This window comes from Centroberyx affinis, unplaced genomic scaffold (genome assembly GCF_046629955.1).
Source record: "Centroberyx affinis isolate AG114_WGS23_722 - 3 ecotype Tasmania unplaced genomic scaffold, CSIRO-AGI_Caff_v1 ptg000767l_1, whole genome shotgun sequence".
Classification (NCBI taxonomy): domain Eukaryota; kingdom Metazoa; phylum Chordata; class Actinopteri; order Beryciformes; family Berycidae; genus Centroberyx; species Centroberyx affinis.
The window spans coordinates 16,021-42,349 of record NW_027279377.1 but is presented as its reverse complement, the minus strand read 5'-3'; the positions used below and the strand labels follow the sequence as shown (position 1 = coordinate 42,349).

Below are 26,329 nucleotides of genomic sequence, written 5' to 3'. Positions count from 1 at the left end.
CGTGGAATTATGGTGGCACGATGTAAGCAAGAGATGGAGAGAAGAGGCAGAAAGAATGGGAAAAAGAAGAAGAGAGAGAGAACGAAAGACAGAAGAGAGAGAGAGAGAGAGAGAGAGAGAGAGAGGGGTAGAAAGAGAAAGAGAGAGGCAAACCGACAGCAAAAGAGAGAGATTTGTCAGTGCCACAGCTTCTCCTTGAATCAGCAAGTGTGGCCACAGCATGGTCAACAACGGGCACTGTCTATTTCCAGAAGACTGTGATTTGTGGGTACTTAAACCTTGAGCTGAATCCCCTGCGAAAGGAGAGAAGCAACTTAAAAAAGTTGAAATGGAACTTGGTACAAAAAAATATAGGACAAACAACAAGATGATGCACTAAGTCTTGTAGTGCCTGGAAATCCAAAGTACTTGGAAACCAAGAGATAAATAATTAGCAAATATAAGAAAAAAGAAAAAAAAAAGGAAAAATAAGATGAGGGACAGACATCCAGAAAGATGGAAGTTACAAGTACAAAGAAAGAGAGAATGAAAGAAACAAACTAAGAGGAAGAAGAAGAGAGAGACAGATGTGAGATGGGGGGGGGACAAGAAGACAGAGGTAGAAAGAGAGACAGATGATCGAGAGAAAAGAAAATCCCCTCAGGCAGACGCCGCGACCAGCTATGAAAAACTGCTTCTCCACATGACCAGCTCACTCTCCACTCCAGTGGTCGAGTCTGCCACCAGGTCGACCGCATCCATTGCTGTCCCACAGGCTCATTATGTCAGTTGGCAGTTAGTAGTGGGATGGTAAATACTAGGAGTAGAGTCTCCATGTTTCACCACACAGTGACTCCGGGCCAGGCTGATAAATGGCTGTTCAGGAATAAGGCTAGGCTAAACCCACAAGTGTTTAGGGGAACAATGGAGCCAGTGCTGATTTGCCCTTTCAACTTTAAAAAAACGTATATCAATCACTCAAAAAAAATAATACTACTATCTATCTACTAGGCTAAAAGAAATACTGACGGTAGGTCCTCCAGGCGAGATGCTTCATGACGGGCATCCAGAAGGTCGTAGCCCACCTCGTTGTAGATCTCCAAGTAGGAGATGTGGGTGGTATACACCATACTGCTGTCCTGTGGACCAAAGATTATAGTATATTAAAAATGGATTGGGTGCATAAAGATGGCAGCGTCCTGGTCTGATGCCACCCTCTCCTTCCAGCCAACCCGCAAAGCCACATGTACCCAGCATTTTTGACAGCTGGCAAGAACAAATGTTTTAAATTTGGATGTTTTGCAATATGGGATGATAAATGGTGGTGGAGAGAAGCAGGAGGGAGCCATCTTAAAAAATGGATCTGTTAAATATAAACATACATGTGTATTTAATACTTAATATTTCTGTATCAAGATATGTGCCACCTATTTTTCCTCTATTGGCAATTAATTCAAAACCACAAATCTATTTGAAAAACAGGCCAACCGTCCCGTGCTGACCTGGCTGAAGCGCTGATACAGGTAGGACAGGGTGCGGGGGATAATGCCACGATCACTGTAGTGCTCCGCCCCTCCTGTGATGGTAAAAGTCTTCCCGCTGCCTGTCTGGCCGTAGGCAAAAACAGTGCCATTGTAGCCTGCCAACACACTGAACAGACACAGCCATACACACAGGATGACACTGAGAAACCCATCTGTGCCTGGTCTTTGCAGCTTCTGCAAATAGTCCAATCTTAGTTAACCGAAATATCTGTTAATGTAAAGGCACACATTTAATGACCAAGAGGGTCTTTATTTACAGCGGCAGCACTGGCAAAAGATTAATATTTGAGCATTGAGAACATGAGCTCATGTATCTACTGCAATCTCGTAGTTAAAGATAAAATCAACCCTCGGATAACTACAACTGTTAGATATAATCAATTTGCCTACATTTCCCAGAATGACTTTCGACAACCCCCAGAAAAGGGGAGTGAATATGTTACTTTCAATCAAAGGTGGGCAAATGGGCATATAAATTTAGCTAACTAGCCAACTAGTTTGTGAGAATTGGGGTGTGTCGATGATCATTGCCGCACCCATGTCTTGTGGCTGTATTGCATTGTGGTCTATTGAGGCTACTGTCGGTGGTTACTGGTGGTACTGTCTCCGCCTCTTCTTTGATGGATTTCTCCCTGTATGATTGTTTAACGTCAGTGCAAAATGGTGAGTCTAGAAGTCTAGTCTTTTTTCAGTCTTGCTCTTTGATTCTGAGTGACTGACCAAAACCTGATGTTTGCCATTGATGTTTTAGATTTTTTTTCTGCTATTAAACTCCATTGTAGCTGTGCTAGAAATATCTCAGTGTGACCCACGTCCTCTACATTTGTCCAGTTACCAAGGGGAATAAGAAAAATACACCACCAAACAACAAAATAGGACCAGAAATGCAAAGTATATTGTCAATAGCCATTTTTAAGTGTTAAAGTGTTTTAGGGTGGATTTTTAAATAATATATTTTTTAAATTAATCAATGCATAGTAACTTTATAGTCTGAGATATACAGGTGAGAATCTACAGAATGCAGAACTAACTGCAACCATATTCTTGTTCATTTGCGTCATGTGCCTCGGTCTGACCTCACCATCTTAATTTGCAAGAGCATGGGGGGACTGCCAACTATCCCAAAGCAGACACCAAAAGTCTGAGTGAATTGAACCTGACACTATAAATCCACAGGAAAAGACTGCAGTGAGTGGAGAGCTGCTATGGCGACAGACATCTGCCGGTGAGGGAGGAATGTCTCGGAGCTTGATTGAAGGAAAGGGCCCAAACCCAGTCAAACTAGGCAGGGCCCGGTAAATTTTGGTTTGGCATTGAACTGGACACTGCACGTGCACAGGGCCATGGAAACCCGTTCTTTCATGGGATCTAAGCCCTGTTTGAATGAAATGAACATCCAAAATGATGGCACTGAATATATGAGGTGGAAGGGAAAGGGCAAGCTGGCAAAACTAGACTCTCCTGTTCTGCAGTCTTGGAAACAAACCAGGATGAAATTGCAAAATGACAGAGCGGCCCCTGACACACGAGCCTGGATCAAAGGTGAGGACACACTCTGTGCTCTCCGAGTTGCCAATTGCAAGGAAAAAGATATCATCTTCACACTATATTTTTCGAGACGAATTATAAACGAACTAAAGCCTCCCGCTATTTCTAATGGAATTGCCAACCCTGTATTTGAGCGGCGTGCGGGTTTCCCTTCCTGTGTGCTGTACAATCCCACACCCTGCACGAAAAGGGTAAAGGAAAAACTCCATGTCAGTTTGTATAAAAAATTACGTCCACTCACGAGAATGGTGGTTGGTTATTCTGACTTGGACGGCCATTGGGCGGGCCACTTAATCCGGCATGAGTCATGGCGGTGATTGGCAGAGGGGGGATGAGACACAGGCTCAGTGTTTAGTTTAATGTCAGTGCTAATGATGCGGCCTGGGCCCTGCCACTGAGGCCTGGGCGTTTCCCAATGCTTGTTCCTGTTTACACCTCAGCCTTCCTGGAGACTGGCAATGCTTTGCCCAGGACACTAGAGATCTCTGTTCTTCCAGTTATTTTTTTAAGGGGAGGAGCAAGGCCAGTATATTAAATCTATTGAGGCAATAAGGACGATAAAACTGAATGGAGTTACAGTAGAACTGATTGTGTCTGGATATAACACTACAGCAGGCCAACAGGGGTGTGTATGAGTCAGATACTGGTCTGAATGGCTACACCATCTCTGGGTACACATCTGTTCTTTTCTTTCAGGCGTCTCTCTTCTTGGGTGCCTCTTCTCTGTTCTATTCCTTCCTCTCTTTTGAAGATGGGCAGCAGGTTTCACAAGAAAGCCACCTACAGTACCACTCCAGCTGCAGGCTTGTGAAATGGGGATACAATGCAGACAGAGGGCCTGGCTTGCCAGGCCAGCATCATTAAGTTGGCTCTTCCTCCACTGGAGCCATTAATGCTGGTTTGTTTTGAAACTACTGTGTTGGGATTGAAATGACTGGTTTCGGTTACACCACAGTAGAGATGGAGATTGGTGTTCAAATGAACGAGTTAGAGCTTCTGGCTGAACTTCAGAGGCGTGCCAAGTACGACTGAGCACCAACCAAAACAACAACCTGACAGTTATTGCTAGTTGAGAGGATCGGCGCCTGCTTGCATGGAATTGTGAGTATTGGTGCTCTGACAGTGAAAATGCTATTATTCAAAGTGACTCCTGACTAGACCTGAATGCAAATGTTTCCAGACAACAGGGGCTTTGGGAAAATCATTGTCTGTCGGTCCAAATTTGATTCTGTTTTTGATTGACCAAAGTTGCTACTGTAACTGGGACCATTTCAATGTCAACAAAAGCTAAGTGGTATCAAGACACCAACTGGATACATTAACCACCTCCTGGGTCTCATATAATTTAGCCTATGTCAGCCCCAGCTGAAATGCCTTTCATAATCTCTTTCAATACCCTTTGTGGCAAGGATATGAGGCCTAAGCCCTAGCCTATTCCTGTGATTGTCTTTGAAGGCAGCATATTCCAATAGGAAATGGGAGCTGAACAGTCAGAATTACTCACCCCTGCGTTTCAGCCACTGTGGTGGGACTGGATTTAAAAGGTTAAGACCTTGTGGAATTCAGCGCATTCCATCAAAACTCTGTAAATGGGCATCCTGCAGAGGGTGCAAGGAGCTGGCAGTGGTCTAAGAAATGTCTGACCGTGGGGACAGATTGGTCATGGCTAGACATGATGACTAGTACCCTCGTGGCTATGTATGTCATAGTCATATCAAAGACTAAAGACGCCAAGCTCAAATTGATATGGCAAGACATAGCCTAGCGATGACTGCAAGCCTTCAACCTGATTTCTACCATCTGCCACAACAAAGGGGCGAACTGTTAAGAGGGTGGCTGGGGAGGGCAACCCAATACCCAAGGCAGTGAACCCATCTGAGTCAGGTCAAAGACATCTAAGTCCTTAGTCAGTCAATCCAGACGTCTCACCATGTTGTTTATATGTCTCCTAATAGAAAAGATAATGCAAAGCACTTGTGGGATTCCACAAATAGCCCCGATTATGACTAAGAGAAGTGGAATTGGGACTGGGAATGGAGTGGAAGATTGGGGACAAGGTAGGGCTACATAAAGCCAGGAAGACAGAGTGTGGGGGAGCAGGAGAGGAAGAACCTTGTTCAGATAACAACAACACAACCAACATTTGATCACAGGAAATTCCAAGTAAATTCCCTCTCCTCTTGGCTGTTTTCCCTTTGGGAAGCCAGTCCTAATTTAGACTAACCTCTAGGCAGGGGTGAAGCTCTGTCAGACACCATATGAGTTCCCTTTGTTGAGATGGAGTGAAAATTGGGTGCAGAGGTAGCTTGGAGGTTAGAGAAGCAAGGAATTGAATTTCATCATGGAGGCACAAGCCTGCTGATTGGGTGATGGGAAAACAGAATTGAAATGCAGAACACTTCATTGCAAGTGGTTGCCATTGTAAGCACATTTTATCAAGACACAGGATCTCATGTAACTATCCCTTGTGAGATTAAAATAGGGTGAAATTTCTATGTAGAAATCTGGTGTTGATGTCAAGAAGATAGGGGCCTGGGTGACAGCAGGTATGTCATTGAGTCTGAGGGTCAGATTGGTCCCCAGGCTGGTCTGCAGTATGCGCCTAACATAGTACACACCATTTCAAAATGAGTGAGCAACTATAGTTAGTATAGCGCTGTGTTGTGGCTTGAAAATGTTCTCACACTCTTTAGAATGGCAGACTGTGCCATCTCGAATGCCAACTCAGTCCACTTAGTGGTTTAAGTGTGGAAAGCAGGCCAAAAATCACAGACACCCTCCATTTCCGTCTTAGAGAAAGCTCAGCTTTACTGTCTTCCCATCAACAAGGCTGGCTGGGGCAGTCCTGTATGTGTGGCCTGACCGCAGCACTGAGGTGCAGGTGGCTGTCACCGGCAATGATTGAAATTTGGAATTTGGGATGAATAACTCAAAGGGTTTTAAGGAAATTATATCCACTTTCAACATTGCCTGTGATTATTACCAATATTTATTTACATTAAAAAAAATATTTGTCATTTTGAAAAGTACAGTGTCTATGAATCTGCTAAGATTTTACCTGTCTGCAACTGGTTTGGCAATGGTTTCAAATATATCATCTTGTTTGACTGCTTGATCGAATACCTTTTGGAACCTAGACAAAAAGAAGAAGAACAAAGACATTACCACATGGACACAAGAGTTTTTCTCCATGCCTGTCAAACATTTCTGACTTTTTAACACTGTGGGAAGTGGCCCCGAGGGAAAAAATAGCTGACCAGCAGCAGAAGGGCTGCAGGATCAAAAACCATCACACTGAAAAGTAGAAATACACACAGCCGAGAAAAAAAAAAAAAAGAATTCCCTTGTGTTTTTGTGGGTTTTAATGCAGGACAGAAGACATAACTTTACTCCTGTTTATTTAGTTTACTGCTAACATAGCATACAGCTAAAATGTATGTTGCTCGTTCATCTCAAACATCCAAGGCTTAACACAATTCTTTCTGAATAAGGACACAATTTTATTTCCCAAGTGGATGAGGAGGAGTGTAGTCATTCTGTCTTCAAAAGCAGTCACACCCCATCATGTTTTATCCCAGAGAAAGATGAGAGAGATGTGAGAGGAATCCGCCCCAGAAGGCTGTTAAATGTGGAAATTTTATTTCTATAAGGGCGCAAGGGAACCTCCACAGGCTATTATAAGACCCTGCGGTTTCAGAAAGCTCTCCGTGTCCACTGCTGTCTGACTCCCTAACTGTGAATTTAGGGCTTGGAAGCGTGGCACGGGCCCTGCCCAGTGGGTATACAAGACTGCAGCTTTCACCACCAGCCTTAAACAGATGTTCTGGCTCTGCAGTGACAGAACTGGTGGATGAATTATTCATGGGAAACGTTCTTACGCAACTTTGACGGCTTGAATTTCGGTTGGCTACACACCTTCTACGTCTTCTTCTATGTTGTATGTTCTTTATTCATTATAATTTTTTTTTGCAGTTACACTGCTGTAGCTGATATTTAACTTGAGCTTAAGTGTTAGTCGGCAAGATTCTTGTTTTTCTTGATTTTGACGACACCTTTGGTGACAAGCAGCCACTGCTTTGGTGTCTTGCACTTAATGTAGGCACTGGCCCAACATACTGTCATAATCAAGACACTCAATGTAGGCTGCAGCTTCTTATATTTCTTCAAACAAACCGATGCTGTTGCTTCCGTAAACATAAATCGCATCACTTTCTGTGCAGCAGAAGATTTCTCCCAGAAAAGAGGGGCCCCCTCATAAGTGTTTAGAATAGCAAATGTAAAGCTTTCATGGACTGACTATAGGTTGAATCACTATTGTATGGTATCAATTGCCAATAGCATGTAGCAAAACGGATATTTACGTATATGAAAAAGCTTCAAAAATACGAAATTTTGACCTTTACTCTACATTTCAGCTGGCTGATTTAGGAACTAAGGCTAATGAAAAGTGTTACAGATGCAACCACACAGCTCTCAGACACTCACCTGAACTTATAGCTCTCCCTCTTGTTGTTAACGAAGCCATCGGCCAGGTCTTTGGGCACCACAAACTCCAGAGAGGCACCTGTGTGCTCCTCACTGTCCACAGAGTACACCTGAGGGAGCCAGAGACAACAGCAGAGTCAGCCCCACAGTGGAACCACTACTTCAGCAGTCGATCGTCATACAGGGCAAAGCAGAAAGCCTGTGAGTGTACTATAAGAAAGCCTGAGTTTAGGTAACATGTCCTGTTTATTGACCAGAGGAGAGGGTTTGTGGAGCATTGAAAGTGACATGATAGTTCATCTGCTGATTGATTGTGTGAAAGTGTAGTTTACTATGTACTATGATCTCTGTACTGTTATGTGATACCTTATATGCAGCCCAGCTAAATAAAGGGGACAAAACATCATCCTAGGCCTAAAATACGTAAATCCCAAAATGAAAAGATGGAATTTATGAAAGCCTATATGCTGCAGAAGCAACAGAACAGATCAAGGTACAGTGTAGGCAAGCTCAGCAACTTCACCTCCCCACACCAAAGCAAGGCCTCAGGGGACACAAGACAAACTGTAGAACACATAACCAATATGGCTTGAGCTCAAGCAGTGCAGGACATTTAAAGTGAGCTTGGCTGTGTAATTCTGAACCCCCGCCCCGCTGTTTCTGAGCTCCACAATATGTTCTGGCATATGTTTCCGATGGACACTGATGCAATCGCAGGTCCCCAGGGTCCGAGGAATAAAAGATAAGACCTAAATGATTGGATTGTTTTTCACTGTCACCCCGTCTGCAGTATTGCCTGCTGACCACGACTGTTCTGTTGTCTCTTCACACAGACGCGCACAACCTCGAAAAGCCCCCAGGGGGTAGCTGTGCTCATTTCAGTTAGCTGGACAGTGTCAGCTCAAGCTAAAGTGCCACAGAAACCCTCAGTGTAATTTAATTATTCCCCACATCAGCTGCTGTGCTCTGACAGTAAACTGGGCTTTACATCCTGAGGAGAAAACACTTTGCCAGGGGCCTTTCTGATGGAAATTCACTTTTGTACAATGTAAAACATGTGTGTCCACTGTCCACTAAAGGCGGTTCATCTGATAGTAAGGGCACATAAGTACACTGTATGTATTTCAGTGACAACCAGGACACTACAGTTTACATTGGGAATTGCCCTTTAATAAAAAATCAGATCTGGTCCAGTCAGTGTCGTTCACATCTGATATGATAGCTATGATGTATGAATACTATACTGGTTGCCTATGGGAAGGCCTTTACTTGAATGTATGCTAATGCCACATTTTGATCGGATTCCACACAGGTACCTATGCAGGAATATGTTGATGTTGTTATTATCCTGGGTTTCAATGGAGAGTTTTAGTGTCTCATGGTCTAAATGCTGTTTCAGAGGCTTTTCCACCCTGAGAGGATTTCAATTCTTTGGGAAACAGTAAATACCTGTAATATTTTTGAATTTCTGGCATGAAAACAGTCACATTTAAAGATATCTGCAGCTTGAGCATCCACCCAAAAATATTAGTATTGGTATTGGCCTTCAAAAACGCATATTTTTCAAACCCTATTCAGTGGATTGTGGGGGGGAAAGCAGAGAGATAAGGTACAGTTAAGTCTGGTCTTTTCACTGGATATCTCAATTTTCAGGTTATTATTACAGTATAAAGTAAGTCAAACTATATAACAATTGGGGCTGCCATTAAAAACAGACCACAACAGCACGAGCAGCATCAAGTCCAGGCAGGTGGGTTTTGCACCTGCTGTCGAAAGTGAAGGAGTCAGTGTGACTTTTTAAGAAACGGCTCACTTCACATTAGTGAACAAAAGCTTAACTACACTGAGACTTTCTACCTTACAGTGGGTAGTGAAATGCTTCCTACCTAGCTAATATAGCACATTATGTAGCTATTAACCCAACTTATCTGACGTTAACGTCAACAGAGTTGACTTAAAGTGATGTTGCAACGTTGTTCTCCACTCACCGCCGTTGTTTTCGATGTGGGTTTAACGCGACAAAATATCTGTATCGTCTGTTTCACCATTTTCTCCTGCAATACGAATAGTGTCTTGTTTGGATGAACTTCTACATATAGTTAGACGCTAGCTAGCTTGCTAGTATACGTTAGCATACTGTTCACCTTCCCTCTCCCTGTGGTTTGTTGGAGCCGGTTGCTATGTTACGAGTCACGTGATTAATCATAGACTAATGGCTCTGAGTGGGACCAGGGACTGATGACAAAGATCGTTTATGGTCTTGAAGATGACTCCCTCGATAAAAGTAAAAACTAACCAACCTCCCGGTCTGCAAATATAGGCAGGTTAACAGGATGTGTGTGGGCGTGTGTGTGTGTCGATATCAGTCTGTTCTTTGACAACATGATAAAACATGGATTCATAGCTGTTCTATTTTCCCCTCTTGTTTATTATTCTCAGCTAACCAGGTGTTTAGTATATTCGGGACAAAAGGTTGCCTCAGGTTCAGTGACTCACTCAGTGGGCATATTGACAGAAGTGCATTCAGTTCTGTAGACACTCCCCACATGTTAGGTCAATAACACTTACTCATAATGTAAATGGGCGCAACCACTACTGCCAGATTTGACAGTTATAGATCAATATTTGGAGAAAGGGAAATGGGCATTGAATGGGCTAATCATAAAACTGGCTTTACTATCAGTGGTTGTTGCGTAGTTGCATAGAAACCTTCAAAACCTCAACAAAACAGACCTAAAGTAGCAGTAACTGGCATTTCACCAGCGTCTCTTTGATCATAGACAAAACAAAAGTCCTTGGGATAAAGAAAAGCGCTAAAATGAGAAATCAGTGTGTGGTATGAAGGCAAACAAGTTGCAGTGTTTTCTTGTGAATGGTGCGTGCATGAAGCGGGGCTGAGAGGAGCCCTGGACAAATATATACCCTGTGGAATGCAACAGGGTCTTGTAAGGTCACTGGCCAGTCTGCACTCAGTCCCCCCTAAACACATACACACACACACACACACACACTCTAGATTTTCCCTTTCTCCATTGATTTGGTTGAAATGCCCTTTTTCTAGTGTCCGTCTGGATCCTCCGCCCATCAAGGAAACATCAAGCACCTCATGTTCACCAACATAGCTGTGAGCAGGGACACTGCCACAGGTTATGTAATAGAAAGGTGCCAGGGGCAGGAGATACGCCCCCCAGTAAAAAGGATAAACACACTTGTTCTCATGTAACCTCATAAGGAACACAAATTCACTTATCAGCCGGTTTACGCAGAACCATATGTCTTGTTTTTTATTACTATCAGGCTGTGTCTAGGTCCTTGCCCCTGTCTCCAGTTTCAGAGTGTGTGTGTGTGTGTGTGTCATGCTGTTTCTGGTATTTCACCTGAACCCTGGATACCCCCCAAATATAGCCTGCCAGGAGGCCTTCCTTGCAGTTGCACACCAGTTTACCAGGAAGGGCGTGAGTGCTTTCACAGTGGCATGCAGCAGAGTATGAGGCCTGTGGTTTGTTCTGGTGCAATCACAGGTGCCACAGAAAATACTTGTTGTATGATTCCTCATTGTGTGTGTGTGTGTGTGTGTGTGTGTGTGTGTGTGTGTGTGTGTGTGTGTGCGTGAGACTGTTGTTGTACATGACTGCATGTGATGGTATGCAAAGGACTTTTAGTGGGCAATTTGGTTTAAGTGTGTATAATCATATGTCACTGTATGCTATTAAGACTTTGTGTGGTAGTATACAAGTGTGCTGCTGCTTCTACAGTATGGTATGTTAGTCGTTATCATTATTGTGTGTGTGTGTGTGTGTGTGTGTGTGTGTGTGTGGGTATGACTTAAGTCACTTTCAGGGACACACACCAGACTTAAGACCAGTTGATTGGGGATGGCCCCAAAAGTGACATAAGTAAGACTGTGTTTGTGTGTCAATGTGTGCGCATTCTCTACGTGTTCTTTTAAATTTTTATAGTCTATAGGCTGAACGCAACGAATGGAAAAGCGATATACAGTAGCTTCCTAACATCAAAATCTAGAGTGAAGGCCAAAATGAAAGCAATAAAATTAAAATAAAAACATAAAAATATTTAAATCAGAGTCATCATCAAGTACTTTTCTCACTTTAACATAAAAAATTTAGATCTGAACCTCCAAATACTCAAAAAACTAACCAAAATCTCCTAAAAGAGAACCTGTGGCTGCGGGCTACACTGCTCGCCATGTGTCCCCTAATACCTCCTAGACTTTGTTTACAAAGCAAACATTTCCATGGCTTATAAAATTAGGGAAAATTCCACGCATAACTTATTAGGACAACCAAAACACTTAGTCCACTCGCACAGGGATGAGCATTCATGAGAGGCGGGTTGTGCCGAGATCAGAATTGGACAGGATGTGCTTTGCATGGGATAACATGCAGCCCTGCATTCCTCCAGGTTGGACTGTGTTTTTAGGATCCTCTGTGTTATGCAATGGGAGAAGGAGTCTGGGAGGAGGCAGCGCAGCCTTCTAGAGGACTGCTGCTGACACGATGGTGTTCATGTGCCATGTCAGGCGGTACAACTAGCCATCAGGCAGGTCCTCCTAGCCACGCATGGCTGAACAAGAGCTCAGTGTTAGTGGAGCACTGGGGCAGTACAGTAGAAGAGAGCTTTGAAGAGGCAATATGTTATGGAGGGCTTTCAGGTGATGTAACGCACCCTCTGGCCAATGATATTGTGTGTAACCAAGTCTCACTCAAGTCTTGCGAGAGTTGAGTTGTTGCAGGAAGTTACACACAGACCGGATCAAGCGAAAGGTAAAGAAAAATGTTTTATTTCTCTTTAGGGTCCTTTCCATAATGTTGTCAGACACTTATAATAACAATCTGAGCCTGTCAGTGGCAAAAACAAAACAAGCACTTTTAGTGGACGTACATTGGTGGTGCACATTTGCCCCGTCGGATTACATTGCAGCCCGTTTCGCGGCTGCTGGCTGAAGCGATCTCACTCAATTCTGGGCCAATTTCAAAAATTGTTGTCCCCATTAGTCACTTAGACACAAAAAGATGGGAAAATAGGGTCCAGGTTGAAAAATACCAAAGTTACCCTTTAACTACTAAAGCCAAAAAACAGCTGTTTGTTCAGGTTATCTGACTCTTCTCAAGCCACAACTCAAGTGCTTTATAGTAGAGCTAGAACCAAGGTTTTCTGTGTCAAAGTAACCTAAGTTTGGAAATATATCCACTGTATTAGACTATTCACTTCTTGCCCGGTTGTTATATATTTAGCTATTAGCTGTCTGTCCAAAGCCAATAGTGGACCTCCTTGATGGCACCAGCCATGGCTGCTGGGATATTTGTGACGCAACTGCAAAGCCTCCATTGTTATTGTCACTGCGGGGAAAAGATCTGTAGCTTTCCATGGAAAGTCTTAGAGGAACTAGTGGTCTGCTGGCTGTCATTATCTGAGAGTCCAATGACATGGTAGCCGATGTCTGAGCCAGCCCCACAATATGAACAGCATGCACAGTCTACCAGTGGTACCAAAGATCTCATTTCTTGCAGTTTGGGACATTAGATCTGGAGCCGTTTGCAGAATGCCATCTGTAAAATTACACAATGGTATTGGTATGATCATCAGAGGATTCATGGAAACCCCCTGTTGGCCATGTCACATGTCTTAATTCCCTCACACAGTTTCTGAAATAACCCTAGGTATTGCTACTTTTGTTTTATCAAGGAAGTATTGTTCATGACTCACAACGCAACTGGCAAACAACTATCAAATCAAGATATGAAATCAAGATAATCTAACAAGGAAACAAACAGAAAATCAGGTGAACGTAGAGGTAACTTTCTGTTTTGTTTCCTAATGCTTTACGATGGGAAATAACTGGAAACTGTTTTTTTCTAGTGATGGCAATGACAATAACCAATATCAGCAGAGGTCTGTCAGGAGATGTCAGTGGATATCAGGTTTCAGCCATACTTCATGTCATTCAGCACAAAACGCAGCCTTTCTTTTTTTTTTTTTATGGCCATGAACTCAAAGAAGGAACCAGCCAAGTCCACTTTCTACAGAACAATTACACAGTGTAGTTAAATCCGTTCCCTTGACTTGCACCAAAAAGTCTGTGCAGTAAACACCGACTAGGGGCCAGGACTGGACTTGTTTTGAAGCTGTGAACTCTTTTTTAATATCCTGTTTTGGCCTTCGTGTTGTCTTTAGCTTTAGCTGACATAGCTGTGGTTTCACCCCAAAGGAGGCGACCAACCGGATTGAATGAGACAGACGCACGGAAACAGACTTAAAAATCCGGATGCGAGACATTTTTTGCTCACAACAAAACGAGTGTCAGACAATCTGCCTTTTTCTTTTTGTTTGAGACTGTTCTCAGAGTTTTACAAGACAAATTCATGCCAACCTGTCCTGCCCTGCAAACTGCATTCCTCCCCGTGGCGAGTTATTTCTCATCTCCTTATTCCTCATTTGGCATTCATTTCCCATAACTACTTTCCTTTTTATTCTGCTCTGGGCCTCAGGAAAGTCAGGTGACAATTAAGAAGTGTCACTTATGCCCTGGTAAAAACCAGTTGAGCCACGGAATCATCAAGGTGGGGGATTACACATGTTTACACGTGCCCGCATACATGCATGCACACACACACCGACACCGACACACACACACACACGCTTCATCAACTCTTAAAAGTTGAAGTTTGAGGCAAGAGGTACTTTTTTGATACATAGAAACACAGATAAAGTCCGGGGCTGCATTGCTTCGACCGAGTACATTTCAGAACTTGTAAAACCTTAAAGGCAAAAACAACTTGTGCTCCCACAGCAAAGAACAAACCCGTTTTTTCAGTCGTCTTTGCCAGGATTCGACACTTTTGTCTCGCAGCGCCGGCCTGGCAATCAATCAAAAAGGTGTGCTTGGCGTCAGAGGGTTTAAGCTCGGCTAGGAGTGTATGCAGCGCTCTCTTTGACAGACCGTGTTTGCTTTGCAGTTGTGTTTTGCGTGGCTGTTTGTAAGGCGACCTGGTACCCGCTTAAATGCACATGCTAATACAACAGGAGCAATTCAAAACAGGTGTAAGGAAATAAAGATGAAAAGGAATCAAACAGAAAAGCGGACAAAAGATGAAATAGTTGCTACATGTCCTAGTTGTTTTGTCCAATTGTCCGCTCATATCTTATTCACTTATTCACTTATTCAACATTGAAATTCATTAAAAAAGAGGGTATCTGAGGTACAGTAGGTATATTATATATATATTTTTCTCTCATTGGTGAGAAAGAGGCAGAATTCTCTTTCCATCCTTCAACTCTAAGTTAGTAAAAATCCTGAGGCTCAAATCCAGCCCTTCAATACACAGTAGAGTAGCGTGGGCCAAAACTCAGCAGTACTAACCACTGCTGAAAACACCAGCAATAGCCCGACACCCCATGAACCCAAGCAGCATATGCGTGTGTCCGTATTTGTGTGTATTTGTGTGTTTGTCTGTCTGCATGTGCATTCACTTACAGCATATGCATGTGTGGGTATGTACGTGTAAGTGTGCACATGTATCTGTGTGTGTGTGTGTGTGTGTGTGAGTGTGAGTGAGTGCACACACCCAGTCCACCAAGCCATAAACAGTGTACCCTCTAAGCTCCTGGCTAATCAATCCCTTATGAAGGGATCTTGGCACTCTTTTCAAACAGAGAGTGGTTTCGATTTGGCCAGGCCATTATTACAGACTAGGAGAAGATGATGCTTCAGATAACTAGCTGCCTCTCAGTGGCTTGGTGGTTGAGGTTAGATAGATTCCATAGGATGATCTCTTGCTGCTGTGACTGTGTGCGTGCGTGTGTGTGCGTGTGTGTGTGTGTGTTGTCCCAGTTCTGTCTGAGGGTGGCCACAGAGGCTTAGAGGTAGAATGCCAAGATGCTCCTTTAACCAAAGGGACAATTAGAGACAAGCTTCTACTGGTAGGGAGACCTTGTATGGTACCTTGGTTGTAAGCCACTGGGTGTCCTCACACACACACATGCACACACACACAAAATATGCATACACACACACACACACACACACACACACACACAGTTGATGTATACATGGAAAAGCGTGCATGTGCACACTGAGAACATGGTGGCCATGATATGTATATTGAGAGTAACCATCACACAGACTTCACACGTACCCACACACACACACACCCTCAGTCATGTTGAGTTCCCACTACCTCGACTACATGGGACACGGCGTCAGTAACATCTGTATACACCACATATAAACTGCTATATTGAGTCACCCCTGGGAAATGGTTCATTTTTAACACCAGCGACTGTTCTAGGCAGTGCGAGCTTGAGTTATGTTCAGGTCGAGCGGCCATTGTGGTCGGTGTGCTGAAAGGGGGGCAGGGAAAAATGGGATGCTTTGGTTAGCTTTTCTACCATGTTGTCTGGTCAGCACACTCGCCCACTGGCTTGCTTTGTATGGGGTGTTCTGCTCGGGTGACCGTTGTGTCTAAGTGTGTGTGTGTGTGTGTGTGTGTGTATGTGCATCCTGATTTTGGCGTTTTGCCGGTGGCCTCAACTAAACATTTTTTGACATTAATAGTCACAGCGTTTCTGTACTAGTTATTACTTCATCACCAAGTGCATTTCCCATTAAACAGCTACAACATTTAAATGCACATACTAATACATCATGAGCAATTCAAAACTGTTGTAAGGAAATAAAGATAAAAAGATTAAAAAAAAACTCAACCTGGACTTAGTTAACTTAGCTTTTATAGCATGTTAGCTAGCTAGCTGGTTGGTAGCTAACTTAAATTTCTGAACTCACTGAAGAACTCATATTGACCTCTGGATTAGATAACACTAGCTAGCTAACGTTAGCTAATTTTATCGCTAGGTTTAATGACTTTTCTGACCCCCTGATGACTTTATTTCTAAAAAGTAACTTTTTATGACCAGGGGGAATAATGTTTATGTGTTGAATACCAAGCATTTGGCGACAAATTGACATGGCTGATGCCGATTTGTGCTTCTTGCTTGGTCAAAAATAATATATAGCCTACTATACTGTCTGGTCTGATGAAAGCAGTACTTCCCATATACAGCATCGCCCCTCCCTCTGCTAAGACCAGGGACTGTAGCATGTATTGATATGCAAATTATGATGGTATCTGGTGACTTCTAGTGACTTTTTGAGCAGCCTGTAGCTACTTGCCTTGGAAAAGAGTTGTCAACAGTGCAAACTGCATGCACAGCAAAGTAGCTTTTACTGTCTTTTTTAGCTTTAAGATGTTCAGGCAACCAGTGACTTCAGGATGTGTGTGTGTGTGTGTGTGTGTGTGTGTGTGTTGTGCATTTGAGTGTCAAATGTGCAGTGTGTACAGAGATGTCGGTGATATGGATGATATAAAGTCAATGTTTACCATCACTTTGAATGAGCATCATAAATATGTCTTTTCATCTCTATGTCAACCGCTGCATCCAAACAGCCAGAAGGTATGCATAAGAAGGCAGTAAAAACCAAAGTGCTGAGTGTCTATCTCAGGCAGTCACCAGCGGTGGAGTCGGTGCTATTTACAGTGCAGGGTTTCGGCAGCGCTGCTCCCTTCCCCTCCAACGCACAGTTTTCTGGTCAGTAGCTGAGTCCAAGGGAATTCTTTAGGGCTTTGGTTACGTGCTTTTCTCTGAGGCTTCTGTCCTCTGTTATGCTAGCTAGGCCCAGGCACAATGGCCTTCAGTCTGCATTCCTGAAATACGGTATATGCGTCTCCGAGACAAAAAGACTAGTAATATTCTGGGATGAATTTTGGGATGCATTTGGAGAGGGTGACATTTAGCATTTTTTGGGAGCCTTGAGCATGTTTGTTTTTCTGTCAGTATGGAGAATGATCAAGGAAATGTGGAATGGAGAAGCACAAGTACAATGTGCCTTTGAATGGTTTGTTTAGGGTTGTTTTGTTTCTGTTTTTGCTCTGTGCTTCAAATGAGCTCTGTTGCACTGCAGGCGGGATGTGATGTACTGTTTCCAGTCTGAATGTAAAACACAATCCAGAGTAGAAAGAGAATGCTAATGTAATATTTGAAAATATCACATAACACTTGTCAAGCAATTGCTCTTCATCTTTTTTGTTATTTTGATTAAGATGAAACCAAAGTGCGAAGAGAAATACTCCACTGCAAATAGAAAGCCAACATGAATGAATGTTTGTTGACAGTATTTAAATACCACAGCTGTACCAAAATTAGTAGTGTGCTTGTATAACATCACTGATAGTACAGTGCTTACCACACTGTTTCATTTATCTCACGAAGTCTCTTGCCATTTTTTCTCTGGAATAACCAACTAATCATCATAATCATAGGATTATCCAGAATCATATTTCCTTTGTCAGTAAATATTATGTTATCACATAGCTCTCTTTGATGGCCTCTTGATAACAGTTTGATAATGTCTTGATAAATGCTTATCAAAATACTGCCAAAACTACCAGTGACATGTACAGCAAACCCATTTGCCTGGAAAATCTGATGCATACCTTCTCCTTTTATAGCAACGCTCGTGCTTGGCTTTTTTAGCAAGGGGAATTTTTCCGGGCATCATTGCATAATGGACATCATGTCATTGATTGCGGATCAGCAGACCTCTCCGTCTTTTATTCTAGACCCTTGGAATTCACCCTGAACCATCTGTGTAAATAATACCGTCCCATTTCTCTTAATTCCATTTTTTCTTCTCTCTGAACTTTGCAGACATTTGTGTGCATTTTTCTGGAAATATCTTTGGTAAAGCTGCTCTTGAATTGATGATCATGTAAGTTGGCTGTACTGCACTAACAAAGAAGTATGGATGTGAGTGAGTGGACAAATCAGAAGTAGGGACTCAAGTCACAATTTTAACTGCTTGAGACTTGACTTGATGCATGAAGAGAAGACTTGAAACTTGACTTGGGTTCTGGTGACTTGGGACTTGACTTTGACTTGTACTTTGATGACTTGAAAAGGTTTCTAAAGTCTTGATTTGAGATCTTGTGTTTGTGTAAATGACTCAGATTGAAAGTTATGAGATTTGTTCCAGCAGACAACTGAATTTATATTCTGTTTTCTGAATTTGTATGGAATGATTGAATTTATTGAAGTTGAAACTGATTATAGAAATCAAACTCATGATGCTCTTACCAAGTTTTTATCCTATTAAAACCATATTTCATTGAAAAGTCCTAGATATTTAGTTTTCTTTAAGATATTAAATTGATACTGGACTCTTGATTTGTTCTGACTTGACTTGCTGTTCTATATTTAGACTTGAGACTTGACATGAGACTTGTGCCTTAAGACTTGAGACTGACTTGGGACTTGAGCCAAGTTGACTTGGTCACACCTCTGGCACAAATACATCCAAACACACATACGCACCAGCTTGACCCCTTGTCCCGTACCCTTGTCCATATACACCACATGCTTGCCTGTCAAGCTCCCCTTCTGTTCTCCTGCCCCTCCCTCCCGTCCATTCCTTCCATCCCCTCCGTCTCACCATCCCAGCTGCATGTGGTCAGGAGTTTGGACAGTGGGCAGGGACAGTGCTGGGCGGTCCTGCTGGCCCTGGTGCTGCTTGGCAGTGGGGAGGCTGGGTGGATAACCCCCCCCCCCCCCCTCCCTGAGCCTAGAGGGCCTGGAGCTCCGAACCCAGAGCTAACCACTCTGCACAGTATAAATAGAACAAACTTGGGTTTGCTAGAGCCCACAGAGTACACTCTCAACTACCAAGCAGAGAGGACAGGCAGGCAGGACAGTAGGGGAAAGAGAGGAACACAGAGAGACAGAGTGTACAATGACAATATAAGTAATGTTACTGAGGAGAGGTATTTCCTTCTGACCCTTTTCTAAGCATTTGGCAAGCCAGAGAAGAAGAGAAAGGCAAGTATTGGAATGGCGAGGAAAATAAATGGATATGAAATGGGAGAAAGGGTTGAAAGAGCGCTAGAGGAATCTTTGCCGCTGGAATGACAAATGTAGTCGCTGAGAGAACGGCAACGTATTGGAAATATTGGCAGAATATCTGTCACGTAAATCCACTTTCTCCACCTTTTTCGCAGTGATGGGTACCCATGGCCGGTCGCGCTCGGTCCGAATCCAGGTCCAGGGGGTGGTTCAGCGCGCATACATTGTTATGTAAGAATCGCAGGAATGCTTTCTGGTTAAGTGTAAAGAGCAGGATGGGAATTGAACATGAGAGCCCCAGTAGGGGCAGCGGATTCCTGCGGAGGAGGAGGATTCTAGTGTCCAAATACCTCGCCTCCTACCGCAGAGAGGTAGAGTTACAATGGAATACCTTGCGGTGTTGAACTCTTTAGCGCCTTTGAACTGCTATTCAGGACCGCGTGCCGGGCTACTGTTGTTGCATGCCATTCCTCACAATAAGCTGTTATGTCACCGTTACCTCTGGCTAACCCCGTGATGTGTCACACCGGAGGAGGCCGGTCCGCGCTCGGGTCCAATCAGCCAGAGGATTTCTTGTTTTGAAAAACCGCAGGAAAGTGAGATCGGACGCACGGCCAGAACCGCAAAGTGCTCTTGAACGCTTTACCATGCAGATAATGCGTTTTGATCAAATATTCTTGCTATGCCGCTATTGACCACATGGTTACATAATGCTAAAAGCCCATACTGTGTGACTCCAGCAGGCCTTGGGTCTCATTGTATCACTTAGTCTGTCACAAATGGGGTTGGGGACAATTCAATGAGGCTATTTCCATGGCATTTCCATGGGTTTGTGTATGGATTAATAGGCAATAAGCCACTATCAATTAGGCCATGCTGCAGTGAAGAGAGCTTGTGTGTGATGGTACTGTTTAGTCTTTTTTTTTTTTAACTGGCCAGAGGGCGATGCAAATTCCCTTTCTTCTCTAGCAGTGGCTGGAAATCAATATTTCCACCACCATCAGTGGCCATGTAATGGCTTTGCAACGGTATTGCTTTTAAACACACACACAGGGGCGCACGTACAATCTGTTTTACCATAAACAGCGGAGGCAATAACTGAGAGGGAGAGAAAGAGAGAAGGAGAGATACTTTGATGCTAGACAGGAAATGAAAGGGAAGAAGCGAGCGCATCTCGCACAAGGCAGAAATAGAACAGACTGCCGTCTTATTGATCCTCAGAGTTTGCACTGTAGTCATCACAATGCATAGGAAAGACAGGGGAGAGGAGAAACAGAAGCAATTGGAAAGATGGAGAGAGGAGGGGCCAAAGAGAGAGAGAGAGAGAGAGAGAGAGGGGCAAAAGACATATGGATGACTTTGCATCCGACTCTGCTGTACCACAGAGTGAGGCTAATGTGGAACTTTTGTTGGGAGGGAAATTGAGCTGCGCTTTCTCCTTCAATCTTTCCACCCCCATGAGAGAGGACACATGGAGAGGATGAGAGAACTGAGACTGTGTGTGTGTGTGTGTGCATGTGTCTGTGTCCTAAGGCAAAAGAGAGTGGGGGAAAAAATTAGCAGACTGTGCTGTTCAATGGACAATGGCAGGCCTCTGTGTTAGACCGGAGTGTGAGTATGTCAGGTATGAGAGGAAACTCAGTGTAATGTAACAGAATACAGCCAACTGCAATTGTGTGAATGGTTTTCAACTTCTCACTGTTTCAAATTGTAGGCTTACAGCATGTCTCTTTATGGAATCACATATTAAATGCACCAGTACAACCTTCCAAACTCAAACCTGTTGTTGACATGTACAAAATAAATTGGTTCTGATTTCATATTGTAAGCATTCACAGATGAGTACTCCTCTTAGCTTAACAAGGTTCTGTCTAGCTTTTAGTTTTGTTGGCCAACGCACAATAATTTGCGGAATTTCTACACTTTCTTCCTTCTGGAGGGATATACTGTATATACATATATCTTCATGTTATTATTCTTTTAGTGAAAGCCTGTGGACAAATCTGTACGGCAAACTGATGTGAGCACTACGCTGGATTAATCTGCCCAATAACTCTTAAGACTTAGACGCAAATTTGTCATTTGGAATGCATGAAGTCATTTCCCTCTTAGCGACTCCCTATTATTTTCCATCATCACTCACAGAGCTGAATGGACACACTTACCGGAGTCATTTTCGCCGCTCGCATTGAACGTTTCAGCCATTTATTCAGCTGGCTTGTTACTCAGGCAATTTGAGATAAGTGCCCCTGGTCAAGGGCACCAAGGCGTTTTATCCCAAGATGTGGACCAGCCGTGCTGTCACGTCTTAGTGGATCTTAAGTCTGCCCAGTTTCACCACGAGTGTGAATGGAAATGTTCCCTGAAAGCGTCCTTCATGTAAACTTTGTGCGTCCTGGCGACTACACTTATGTTCACTTTGATCCAGATAAATGTCGAAAGAAAGTGTGATTTTTGCTGCAGAGTTTGGTAAAAGTAAGCAAAATGGAAGCTCATGTGGGTGAACAATATGAAAAGAAACTGTGTGTCTGTGTGTGCGTGATTGCAAACGTGCCAGCAAGTATGTGTTTTGTTCTGTTCTTTTTCTAAGCCTCAGCCCCAGCTTTTCACTCCTCTGGTGCTGACCTGAATCTTATAACCTGCTTACATTGTTTTCTGATATCTGGCTCTGAAAATCCTACTGTTTATAGTTTATACACACAATATGCCATACTAATATCTATGACTCTTATTCTGGCAGTTCTTCATCCACTTGTGATTGTCTAGAACAGTGATTCTCAACCTTTTTCATATCAAGGACTTCTAATCTAGTCCACATTAGAGCCACGGACCCCCATTTGACGAGATTTTGTCTCTCAGACCCAAATCTGAGAATATTTTTTTATTGTTAGAAATGATTTTGTCCGGAACCCCATGACTATCTGTGTTGTAGGTAGAGAGATAACAATGAAACTATGGCCAAAACAGTCATTCTTCTACATTCTCTAATTGTGTTCACTTCTTGTTTAACAATTCAACAATTTGCTGGGGACCTCCTGGAACCACCTCAAGGACCCCTGGTGGTCCCCGGACCCCACGTTGAGAACCACCGGTCTAGAAGGTGGAAGCTCATAGAAAGATGCGTGCACGAGCGTGTGTGCATGCCTGTGTGTTTCGGTGTGTGTAAGCGTGTTTGTGTGCGCGTGCATGCGTGTGTGTGTGATTCCAATTAGTGCCTTTCATGTTCCCCCCCGACGCCACCTGAGAATCGGAGGTGTCGACTGGACCTTTTCACATCTGCGGCGCTGCCAAATCAACACCGTCTACACACACACTTGTCTCCTGTCTGATAGACACACGACCAAATCTGTTAGTCTTGGGTTCCTGAGCAGGAATATACAGTTTCAAATGATTCAAACGGCTTGAAGTGCACTTGATTTAGAAGCCGACCTGTCCTCTTGCGAGATAAGAAATCCGGCAGTCCTCATGTATTCCAAATGCATTTTTTGGCCTGGGTCTGTCTCTCTAAGAACACAGTGCAAACCTTGGACTAACCCTAAGCCTTGGACAGATATCCCCGCTCACTGGGCTCACTGGAAAACTACTTAATGTCTCCTTGCGGTGGCGTCACTGCAAAGACACCGCTCACTGTGACATGCTAGGTTAATTATATGTCATGTATACTGTATTCCAAACAATAGGATGAATAAGTCGGAGCTGACTCCTGGCACCATATGGGAGAAGGCTTGTGTGTGTGTGTGTGTGTGTGTGTCTAGAAGTCTCACTGACTGATTGACTGATTGTTAGGGGGGGTCAGGCTAAAAGGCTCAGGCTAAAGTTACTGAGTGAGTGTCATTATCTGACATGAGTCTGACTCCTCTATGATATACTATCCACTCTGGATTATAGATTTGACCCCGGTCCCCCAAAATTGAAGAGATTAATTGAGGCCCCCTTGCTTGGTTTTCTCCCTGGGGCTGAATCACTCACTTCCACTGGGTAATGTCAGCTGGGCTTTGACAGGACAAGCTGCCCAGCTACTGGACAGCGCCACTCTCTCTCTCTACTACTGAAGGTTTTTTTTTTGTACTGAAAAAAAAATATGACACCTACTTCAACAAAATTATTTCTGCCAAACTAAAATGTAAATGTAAACTCATTGAATACTGCTTAATAAGTTATCTTGAGGCTCTTACTTAAAATATAGTATTTAAGAGGATTTAATCATCTGTTTGGGGGTTTTTTATATTGAAAAATAAGGATTCTTTTTTTTTTTTTTTTTACATAATGCATTTTGTTATGAAACCCAGCTTGCATTTGATGGATGGATGACATGCCGCAGGTGGCCAAGTTCAACGTCAACCCAATCACAAAATTATATTCTGGTGATTATGGCTATTAATTTGGAAACTGTTTTGAACTGATATCAGAAAAGTTCAATTTTCAGAAAACAATGCAGGAAGCAGCTATGAACGACTACAGACATCATCTCAACTTTCATTTTCATTTCATGGCACTTTATTTACACAGGTTTTCAAGGCTGGTGTAGGCCGTCCTATCAATATCTATCCATCTTCAGAATGTTTGCTAGGAACCCTTCGCTTTCAATTGCTTTTCAAATTACGTGAGGATCTTTTTAATTGTCTGGTTTTGTAATTGCCAACAGGTCTAAGCAGCATCATCGACCTCAAAATATGAATGTGTGGTGATCAAAAACAAAGCACAATGGCTCACCTCTCATTAACCACCAGCAATGAAAGGACATTTTCATTTTCTTGTGTCTATTTATGTCTCTTATATCCAAGTGGCCTATTTAACTCAATTCTGGAAATGGATTTTCGGTGTTGTCGCTTGCTGTTGAGCTGAAACATGAAGTCATCATCTTCATCTGTTGACAGAAAACACGGCCCCGGTTCTGCCCGGGTGCCTCGCCAGTCTCTAAACAAATTCTTTCATGACCTTGACAGAGTTTCTCGTCAGCATCCGCCACAACAGTGCGGTGCTGGGTTTGTTTTAGTGTGAGTCTGCCTTACATTCAGCCCTGCATGCTGATTGTAAATGACCTTTCATGTGATATGGGGGAAAGTAGGTAATGGGAAAAATATTGGATTTTATAGAATTCGGGCCACCAAATCCACTGCTGCAATCCTCACTCCTGTTTATTGACCTTTATCAAACCAGCTTATATCATATTCATCTCTTGGTAAGAAACTATTTCACATACACACACACACTCCACTCCCTATATACCACAACCATCACTAGGAGGCTGTTATCATTTCATTCTCAAACACACGATATTAGTATTGACGTTAACAGAGCCCAGGTCAAAATGGATGCCCAGAATTTGCAATTAATGAAGGATTATGGGCTGTGAGGAGATCAAAACACAGCCAGTCATACTGTTTCTTCATATTTCAGCGGATTAAACGCTTAGCTTGTCGCTGGGGCAACAAGACCTTCACCTAATGTGCAGGGTGTTTGGCAAACTTTATTACCCCTTACTTCATTAGCAAACATGTCATCTAGTACATTATAAAAATCAGAAAAATATTCCTATAATATTCCTATAGGGACTTACTGAGGTACTCAATAGTGACCTTATTGTACTTTATGGTATTTTTTTTTTATCTCCTATGTGATTATTATACATCTCCTATGTGATTTCTGTGGTATAGTTATTTGACCTATAGTTGCCACATGCTAAAATCACTTACAGTACATTTACATTAATTGGTTATTTGGTTATTGGTTATTTATTGGTGACAATCAAAACAACGGAGGGAACAGAGGGAGATGAACATGATAATTCATTATTGATGCAGAGGGGCTTATCATGTTTCAATTATTGATTTTCATAGCGGTCACCTCATCTTCGACACACGCACGCACGCACACACACACACACACACACACAGAGAGAGAGAGAGAGAGAGAGTGAGAGAGACCAGAACACACACACACACACACACACACACACACACACACACATTGGGCTGTTACTAGGGTGAATGAAGAGAGAAGAGGTGATGTTGTACTGTACACACACACACACACACACACACACACACAGTCAGTCTAAGTTGTACTAGATTTTTATTTTCTTTTAGATGCTTTGGCAATATGTTCAGATGTAACAGGCAGAGGTAGAGAGAGAGAGAGAGAGAGAGAGAGAGAGAGAGAGAGAGAGAGGAAGAGAGGGAGAGAGAGGGAGAGAGAGAGAGAGAGAGAGAGAGGGAGAGAGAGAGAGAGAGAGAGAGAGAGAGAGAGAGAGAGAGCGGTAGCTTTAAGAGGGGAGGCGTGGTGCTGCTGTTTTGACCGACTTGTCAGTCCCTTCACTCTCCACTATCACTCAGCTGAATGAACGGGCTCGTGCAACCACCAGCACAGGGCATCGCCTCTCTATTTATTTACCCCCCTGCGCGGCCGCTCTCGCTCATATTTTTCCTGCTGACAGCGTCAAGGGATTATTATTATCGAGCTACAACCGTTTCTCTGCCATGAAGCCAATCGGTAAGTTTACCATTTCGCTGTTAATTCACCTCCATGGAGCGGTGGCTCGTGATGGTGCTCACCCCGGTTTTCCCCGTGGAGGCAGAGGAAGCCATATCGGCTGGAAATTGTTACATTGAAGCTCAGTTAGAGAAAACAGCATTTTGTATGAAGAGGGAACGGTTACATTGTCACTTGTGTTGAGTCATTTGGCGTTTTGGGAATACATTTCAATGATTTCATATGAGAGTAGCTTATGTTTTGCTGTGCTGCTGTGTTTTTCTGAACGACATGCCAATTAATATCCAGCACCTGATTTGAAGCCTGACTGTCCGTTGGATGCTAAAATATTAAAGGAGAAAGATTAATTGATGATTAAATGCGTAAAT

At 43.1% G+C, this 26,329-nt stretch overlaps 1 protein-coding gene across 1 annotated transcript in view; it reads right to left on the bottom strand.

Moving 5' to 3' along the window:
• The window catches only part of kif6 (kinesin family member 6), a 54,824-nt gene extending 45,220 nt beyond the window's left edge, over positions 1–9,604 (bottom strand). The window contains exons 1-5 of the mRNA XM_071520101.1: positions 9,545–9,604; positions 7,557–7,666; positions 6,130–6,204; positions 1,482–1,629; positions 1,009–1,118 (exon numbers count right to left, since the gene is read on the bottom strand). Of these exons, the coding sequence (XP_071376202.1) occupies positions 1,009–1,118; positions 1,482–1,629; positions 6,130–6,204; positions 7,557–7,666; positions 9,545–9,604 (503 nt within the window). The remainder of the gene's footprint in view (positions 1–1,008; positions 1,119–1,481; positions 1,630–6,129; positions 6,205–7,556; positions 7,667–9,544) is intronic.
• Between the last annotated feature and the right edge of the window lie 16,725 nt (positions 9,605–26,329).